Source organism: Aegilops tauschii, chromosome 7 (assembly GCF_002575655.3).
Source record: "Aegilops tauschii subsp. strangulata cultivar AL8/78 chromosome 7, Aet v6.0, whole genome shotgun sequence".
NCBI lineage: Eukaryota > Viridiplantae > Streptophyta > Magnoliopsida > Poales > Poaceae > Aegilops > Aegilops tauschii.
In genome coordinates, this window is record NC_053041.3 from 541,572,264 (window position 1) to 541,581,700 (window position 9,437).

The 9,437-nt window shown below is 40.6% G+C and overlaps 1 protein-coding gene across 29 annotated transcripts; it reads left to right on the forward strand.

The window, feature by feature from the left end:
• The first annotated feature begins 6,204 nt into the window (after positions 1-6,204).
• On the forward strand, positions 6,205-9,145 carry LOC109778607 (uncharacterized). Of its 29 annotated transcripts, none has more exons than XM_073505064.1 (7): positions 6,208-6,648; positions 6,739-6,865; positions 7,402-7,474; positions 7,598-7,675; positions 7,776-8,050; positions 8,242-8,616; positions 8,713-9,145. In XM_073505064.1, the coding sequence occupies exons 1-4, from the start codon at positions 6,537-6,539 to the stop codon at positions 7,634-7,636; spliced, it is 351 nt and encodes a 116-aa protein (XP_073361165.1). In that variant the 5' UTR covers positions 6,208-6,536; the 3' UTR covers positions 7,637-7,675; positions 7,776-8,050; positions 8,242-8,616; positions 8,713-9,145. The 29 variants fall into 29 exon arrangements, with proteins under 29 accessions (XP_073361168.1, XP_073361170.1, XP_073361151.1 ...); XM_073505068.1 differs by having other exon boundaries at positions 7,414-7,474; XM_073505067.1 differs by having other exon boundaries at positions 6,205-6,648; positions 7,414-7,474; positions 7,598-8,050.
• Positions 9,146-9,437: the final 292 nt, after the last annotated feature.

Here is a 9,437-nt window from a genome sequence, read left to right on the forward strand (position 1 = left end):
TTGCTTTAAAACTGCACATTGCATTACTATATGGATGAATCATATATGCAATAATAATTCGCTCATATGTAACATGATATTTGATAGTCATCTCGTTGCATTATTGTAGAAGAAGCTATTGTTCTTGACCCAATATTTCCCTTTTCACTCACCGATGATGAAGTGCAATCTTACGAGAGCTATGATGGAAATTTTGGAAATTCAACAAAACTGCACCGCGACTGGTTTGAAACAATGAAAACACATAAGAACTTGAGTTTTGGATGATTCAGTTCTTACAAAGGAAATCCGTACTTAATTTTAGATGATTTGGTTCTTTGTAACATATGAATAGCATGACATGATTCCAATAAAATTCCCATGCCGATACTATTATATAGGAATTCTATAGACATATTTATGTGCATTCAAATGGTAATTCCGAAGTTATTAGTTTTCATGTTTCCGGTAGCATACTAGAGTGGATGCCATTATAGTTATTGTGATTCCATGTTGTTGTGTTTCTAAACTTCTAGATATATATAATACAGGGGCTCAAAGGATAAAATGGACACCATCAGTGTGGATCCATATATATATATTGAAATGGTATAATTAGTAAAACAATATTTGAAGTGCTCTCTCAAAAGATGCCTATTTTAGAATGGTGCATCCTGCATCTTTTTTTTATCATTGTTTGTGTGGTTTGGTCCACTTCTAGTTCAAAGGGTATTATTGTATTATAGAGTGGTGACAACATATTTATTTGGCTTGTAGCTTTACCATGCTCCTGAGCTACGGGTCTCAATTTTTTTTCCAAAACAAACTCTTAAACATTTGATGTTATTGGTAGTAGTAGACGATTAACATGCCACAAAGATCCACAATAAAATTTGTTCTAGGCAGAGAGAAATAAGGAATCAATTTTTTTACCATCAATAGAAACAAATTGGCTACTATATAATCTGCATTAGGTTTTATTTTTATTTTTTATCTAAAATTCAAAAATGGTTATTGAAATAGCTATCTCAATCACAAATTTAATTTTTTTGTTTGGCTGTGGCCATGTGCCACCATTTGTTTGATACCCTGGAGAGGCTCGATCAGCAAGGCTGGCCATACAACACATTAACAGTCGCTACTATTGTAGTATCAAAGTAAAAGATACGAAAGAGAGACACAAATGATTCTCTCGTCCATTGCAATGTGGGAGACCCACTTATATACAGCCTGAAGGGGTGTGTTGGGGAGACACCTCTTCCCCAACAGACACCTCCTGGGAGGCATCCCTCCCATACAATTGATCACATATTTTATTTCTTAACACTCCCCTTGATCAATTCGTCATCTGTATATTGCAATCCAAAACTCCTCTTAAAAACCCTGTGGGAAAATTTTGAAGAGAAACATTATAATGATATGCCACAGAAAACTCCTTTTAAAACCAAGTGGGAAAAATATAAGGAGAAACCATATGACATACGTCCGCACTTGTATTTATATTGTCTTGTTAAAAACCTTATATGAGAAACCATCATGGAAAACTCATAAAGGGAAAAAGAGTACAATATGAGTGATCAGAAGATCACCAATGGGTTATAATTTGGGATTTTACTCCCCCTGAACTTTGTAAACCTCAAAGTTATCTCATACGCAATCCACGAACCTAGTTTTGGAATATAAACATTGGTAGAGATATAGTGAATATCACAATAAGTTGTTTGCAAATTACCCTCTTACATTTCTGTAACTCATGAGGATAAATATAACCCGTAAGCAATACAAGTGACATTATCTTGGTAGATAATGATAATCTCCACATGATTTCACATGTGGCCAATCATTCTATGAAGTCATCTACATTTTGTGATGCTTCAAATAAAATAGAATGATCACTGGAAGGACTTGTTTAGAGTCTATTCTGAAGACTTCCCTCAAAATACTCTTCCAGCAAACCCAGTCTTTGATATGGCATTGTGGGATCACATAATTAGCCACTATCAATATATCAAACCATGGTCCCATCTTGATTTTCCGTATGGAATTGATCAAGACCCTTTGTGCCCTGGATATAGCCGAGGATATTCCTTACACGAACCTTATACCTTTCAGGGAATTGCACTATCAATAAATTGCCAAAAACTATAGTGTCAGGCCTGACATATTTTGCAACATATATGAGTGCTTCGATGGTATTTAGACATGACACTTCATGGCACTATCACTTCACCATCTCCCATATGTATCAAGGATTTGTATCCCATATTAGGTATAATATGACCATATGTGTCTTTGATATAATATATCCATATTGAACTTCTCCAATACTTCCGGATATATGAAGACTGATATCTTAGGGGAATATGCTCAAGTCATAAACTTAGCATAATTTGGTTTAACCCAAATATCCGTCTTAACATGATTGTGTGTATTTCATGTCTTATATAGACTTTGATGACAAAATCATTGACACCACAAAATAAGGTGATGTAAAATCCAATCCAGGATTTCTTGATGAATATACAACAACAATCATTAGTATGAGAGTAATCCTTGTCAAGGAATAACTCACTTAGTCGGTTGCACCACACAATTTTACGACTACTTCAAGTCATGGAATGACTTCAGAAGTTCCACACATGCATGTTGCGATTTACCTTTCGATTCAAAATATTAAGTCATTCAATGACTTCAATGTATACATCCAAACTAATTGACCCATGGGAATATGTAGACATTACATACATCAACCGCGTGGGTGGATCTGTACTGCCATTAACATTCAGTATCGAAATATAATTCCACTCATACCAAGAAGGTATGCTACATCGTAACCGATGTCGGGTCTCTGCGAAAAACCCTTATGCTACAAGCCTCGCTTTCTCACCACCTCATTTATTTCGTTTCCAAACGAAACTTTACTTCTCTTCCCTCTAGAAGATACTTATGAGGAGCAGGTTTTACAATGGTAAATACCTCTCATTTGATGAGTGAGTGCCACTCTTCCTTAATTGCTTCCTTTCATTTGAACCAGTATAAGTGCAACAACACTCTCCATGGATTTGGTTTAGGGCAGATTCTAGCAATTCTCGTGAAGAATTTTATGTCGGCATATGTAGACCTTCTCATATATGATTCTCATGAATCAATATCATTGTGGAATTCTTATTACGCCTCTTAACTCCTTGTGATTTCCCACAACAACGGAGTCAAGGTGTTTCGATGTCCCAACACATAAAAATGTGTGCACATATGTGTTGGACTTTGGATGCCGCGCATCCCTCAGGTGTCATTCAACCCGAGGTTGAATCATATTTACTGATCGAGGGGTCAATCTCCTCTGCTTTCGCTGAAACATATGAGAACTTAATCTCATGCGACAAGAATTCTCCCCCTCTTGCTCCCATCTAGGGACACGAGTGGTTTATTAGGTACCTCCACTCGTTCTGGTACTTGACCATAGTGACACCTTTGTCATCAGTAAATATACTTGGCAATTTATTTGCAATATGCTACAAATTTTTCATAACTTGAACCTGCATTTCAGATTCTTAAGTACGTGGACAAAATGTCTATGACATTTCTTATCCATTCCTGGCATTCTTTGTGGTACTCATCTCCCCCTAATGCCAGAAAATGTTCTTATTGCAAAAGCAATCAGTGTATGGGCTGCAAATAACTCCCTTGTAAGGGTTATGGTATTCGGCGGATTAACGAACATACCACAGTTACTCCTCACATAGATCCCAACCATATGTGAAGGCCCATGATGTACGCTGGGGTGGTGATATCGATATACAACCGAATTACTGCAGATGGGAAATACTTCACTTATTTCCACATACAAGCTGCAAGGGGGTGCAGTATCATTTGATCTTATTTAGACCAAATATGCGGAGTGTGAGACCGCATGTTACCATCAACAAAATGTTGGTAAATCACAATTCTGCAGCATTGGCCAAGCAATATTGAATCTCTTTCATAAGAGATCAAGCCAAACCATTCTGGTTATGTACTATATACTGAATATAACCATTGAATGCTCATGAATCAACTTCAACGACATTTGCATTCCAAAGGAATTATCCCGCATTAGGATAATTTTCGTCAATTTGAGCAATTAATTCAGTAAACACATGGTTTGTGTGAATGATACACATCTAAGACATCTTCTAGATGCATCTATGAACACCATGAAGTACCAACATAACCCATATAATGGTTGAATAGTCCAAACATATTCTTGAATGCAATCAAGAATATTGGCTGACTCATTTCAAATTTTAAGGTGAGAGTGCCTTAAAATTAATTCCCCAATGTCACATGTAGTGCACGAAACAATCTGATGATTGTTGGGAATATTGCAACTTGTCAAGTTGTGGCCAATAGAATTGTCAAATAATTTCTCTAATCGTCCGATATCATGATGATAAAGGAGGAAAAATTATTATGTATGCAACAAGATTGAGTATGTACTGATTCATACACTCAATTATCTCAACTATCATGTCCGGGGGACAAGATTTTGCAATTTATACTATATGTAGTAGTACAATTATAGGCCAATGATATTGAGGGATAACTGGGAGACTACGCGAGATCTCCAAAATATCTTCGGAATATCATTCCACAAGCATATCATCAATATAGAGGAGTCCATTCTCCTTCTACCATGCCAGAATATTTTCTGGCTATTTCCTTTTTAAGTAGAACTTCAAACTTATCCCGTTAAACTCATTTGCCTCGCATGAGCCGGTGGTATGATTAACCCAATACTTGACCAACTGGTAATCATTGGTACGATATTTTGTACTACCACCTTGAAAGTTGTCATTGTGATCATTTAGATTAAATGATCCATTACCTTTTGAGATATACACTCCATTTCTGCTTGTCATTTTTTCTTTACTTTACATTCAACTCCTTGTGGTTTTCTAACCACTATTGCTTAGTACTAAAAGCATGAATTTCAGGCATTGCAACCCGAAACAGAGATGATATTTCTGTTTACCATCCTAGTAGAACGTAAAGTGGAGTAAGGACTTATAGTTAGATATGCATCTGAAGCCGCCTTATCACATAATCTCAACATAGTGTTGATTTATAGACAGCGGAACTATAAGGCTCAACGGACTCGAAGTCCTGACAATGAATGAATAATCATTCATGTGATGCTTATAACAATATATCTCGCCTCAATGAAGGCTCAAAGGGAAAATGGATATTCATCATCCATTACATACTCAGTTTGGGAACCGAGCCATTGCGACGACACATAAATGCAAATATGCATATTCTTAGCTATTGATAAATAGCCATGACATTTTCTGCAGGTGGAGTTTCTGTGGCAACAAGGTCCCAAGTCGACAAACTCTTTAATGTCCATGACCCATGTTAAATAGTTACTCCCACCAAATGTCATCTCATCGCATTTCCTTTCCAAAAAGGTCAGCCATATGTTGCATGAAATTCTCATGCAATAATTTACCTTCAGTAAATTAAGTAGGATGAAATTGCTATGACTAAGCATAATCATGCTGATGGTGATTCTTAGTGACCCATAGGGAAATCCTTCCAGAAGAACACCATAGTATGGTGTGGATCTTCCAAGTAAAGGTAGTCACCTTAAATGGGACAAACCTTTAATTTCCTTAAAACACATAGAGGTAGTCAACCACGTAGTGGTGCCTCACTCTTATGGACAATTCCCATTGATCATAGCCTCCACAACCTTATGTTATTTATAACACATGAAGGTAATCACCATAAAATGGTGTGAACCTCTCAACTGTGCATGAAACTTAATTCATAGCTATGATGGCGTCTCATAAGTTGTGTATGCATGGAAGGTAATCACCAAAATATGCAAGTGTTTTGCATAATTCTCTTCATAGCATAATATGCAGCATAGTCACCATTGCCTTGCCTCGTGCTGATAACGAATTGTAGTATCAAAGTAAAAGATACAAGAGAGAGACACAAATGATTCTCTCGTCCATTGCAAAGTGGGAGACCCGCTTATATACATCCTGAAGGGGTGTGTTGGGGAGACACCTCTTCCCCAACAGACACCTCCTGGGAGACATTCCTCCCATATAATTGATCACATATTTTATTTTATTTCTTAACAGCTACAAGGGCGAACCAAGGGCTTTGCCACGTGGACATGAAGGGATGGCGATGGCACTGTTCCGCCTTTTCCTTCCGTTTGTCGTTGCCCCCACCACTAACGGGCGGGCCAGACCAACCAGCCCGCACGCACCACACCACACAACACGATTGATTCCCCAACCAACCACCTACGCTCTCCCTTCCCTACCCCGATCTCGATCCCATCGCTGCCGCCGGCGATCTCCTCACCCCCCCCTGCGCCACCGCCCCCAACCTTCTGTTCCTCTCCCATCGGAATCCCAAGGGAAGGGAAGGGTAGGGAAGGCAAGGGAAGGGAGAGGGAGCGCCCAGATCCACGGCGGCATCAGCGCGCTGTCGTCGACCTGATCCGCGTCCGTCCTCGAGGGAGGTTGGCCATGGAGGTCTGACCCGGCCCCGCAGCAGCGATGGACGGACGGAGACGCCCCAAACCCGAGAACGACACCTCAACCTTCAAGGACGACGCCTCAACCTTCAAGGGCGCGTGCCGGCGACCGCGGATCTTCGATGACGGCTATGGTGAGTGTGTACCTGCGGACGTTCTTCCTCGGATTCATCATCTCCCCCCGCTTGTGATTCCTTCCTTGGTTTCTTTTCTTTTGTGTGCAGGATGGCTGCCCCGGATCTGGACGCACGACCTGCAGCTGCTGCAGCAGCTGGACGACCCAACGCACGAGCCCTCCCCCCTCCCTCATGGCTCTGCTTCCTCCTACCCTGCCCCCCTCACGTGGGCGTGGTGAGCTTCTTACCCCCCGTGCACATCTCATCTCATCTCATCAAATCCAGATTGCTCTGGACGTATTTATTGTTCTGGACACAACTTGGTTCGCTTCAGTTTGATGTCACTCCTTTCCTGCCGGAGTGAGTTAGTCAAATACTCCTACTAGCAGTAGAAGATGTTTGCTGACTTTACAAATGATGAGATAGTAAAAAAAACGCTAATGATGGGACAGGGCCTTCCAAATTATGGGTATTTAGATCTGCCCTCCAAGGTTACCACTTGATGTTATGAGATGAGCCAACTTGTAGATTTTTTGAAAGGGATCCTGAATTCTCTGACTACATGTTCAGAAAGACAACAAGAAAAGATATCATTTGCCCTTGTATAGATGTCTCTTTTAGATAACACATGGACAACTTGATTCAGTGTTCTGTAAGTTGCTGCATGATGCTAACTAGGGAAATCTCTCTATTGGCCATGAAAGCATCCATTGCATATTGCAGTTGGGTGATTGTTGAAACAATATCCATTTTTATGATTTTTATTCTTAGCTGCCTTGGCAGGGATCCTCCATATCAAGGGAAGAGCGGGGTAGTGTGGGCGAGGGAAGTCCTTGTATACCAGGTGAAGCTCCTCCTTCCTCTCATCCTCCCCCTTTTGATTATGCCTGCTGCACTTCCATGTCTCTTCAGCCCTTTTATTTCTTTTAAAATTTTCCTAAATGTCATAATTGTCACAATTGTGCAGTCTTCTAAAAGAAACACAAAAGGAAACAAGATGCAGTAAATTTTTGATGAAGAACATTTTTCCATAGCTTGTGAACATGTTGGTCCTCCGATTTTGTTTTTTCATGATTTGTGGTCCATGCATGCTTTTTATATTCAATCACTTTATTTGTTTACATCCTACTATTTTCTAATTTCAGAATTGGTATTCTATCTAGCTGTGAGACCTTGCCTTTATTTTGTATGAAGTTATGGTCACAGGATCATAGCACTCTGGGTTTTGGATTCAGGTACAGGATCATGTGATAAAAGATATGGTCACACCCAACAATACACATGACCGACCGCCGCTCCTCACGGACACTCCAGAACGTCCCAGCGTGGCGTCACTGGAGGAGACCATGGTCATGCACTCAACGGCTGGAACGAAGGGGCAGAGCAGGTGCTGACATCTTCATCTGGCCTTAGTTCCGAGGTACTTAGTTTCTTAGTTACGCCTTCTCCTAGTGAGCTAAACATATAGGTTTCAAATGCGTTTTTCTACAATCCATGTCTAGCTAGATATGGATGTACGAGTTCATCTTTAGATGAAATATTCATTCATGTACGTTTGCTTCTGGCCCATTCATTTTTGTGTTAATCTTATCCCGCTTTTTGTTTTTCCAGGAATTTAACTTGCCTACAAACTATTTAATTAAGCATGTGGTCTACTCAGCCTCGTACTCCTTTGGCTGAGTTCTTGGTCCCCCTTTCCTTTTCTATTCCCCTACCTAGCCTTCGAGCTATGGCTGTGGCTTGTCGGTCATCGAGCCGTGCTAAATAGTACTGTTAGTTCATTCCGGCATCCTCAGACGAGGGAAGTCAAGGAGATTATATTGCTTTCGCATGCTCACCGGTGTTGGGCGCTGCCAGAGTTTGAAGCATTGGGTAGCCTGAGCCCAAGAAACCTGGCACAAGAGAAGGAAGGGAAGATGTTATTGGATACACTTAGCATAAGGAGGCTTAAGAGTGATGCTCAAGGAGACATCGAATGCTATGAAGGTAAGCACCGAGTCGCCTCCATCTCTCTATGTGCTAATATATATGTTCCAAGTGCATGTATGATTTTGTATACTGATCTTGGCGTTTGAAATGCAGAACAGAGACCCAGATAGGGTGCCCCTTGGCAGGCTGGACGGAAAGTCAGCATCAAAATTGCAGAAGAGAGAGCCCAACAGGGTGCCCGTTGGGAGGTTGGACAAGAATTCGGCGTGGAAAATGCAGAAGAGAGAGCCAAATAGGGTGGACAAGAATGCGTGTTGATTCGACATGTGATTATCTAACCAGGAGAAACCGGTAGCTCATTGATCTCCGGTACTTGTTGGTAGACAGTCTCACAGGTTGTGAAACCATGGTTTCTTTCTCCATCCCATTATCTAGCTTATCTGTATACCTGCAGACCATGAGAAGATTTGGCTGCATTTTTTAGTCGACACTCTCCGTGGTCATCTAGAGATGTACCTAGATTAATTTAGCGACCACTAGTGTTTCTTGATCTGCTTCAGTTAAGACCAAAAGTGTTTCTTGGTTTTGGCTGTGCAGTTCATTTTTTTCGCGAATACGCAAAGCTTGCATATCTTTTCATTGATAGATAGAAGGAGAATGGGTACAACCAAAGATACAACACATGACATACACAAGGAGGCATGCGCATGGTACCCGGAGCAGAGAGAAGGGGTGCTCGGCCCAAACAGGAAGAAACACATAGCTAAACCCACCAAGCCTAAGACTAGAGAAGCAGACCAAATGAGCACGACAGCAAACATCTTCAATTCCAACACCGAAGACTCCGTGAGCGAGCAAGATAGCGCCTTCAAGAAGGG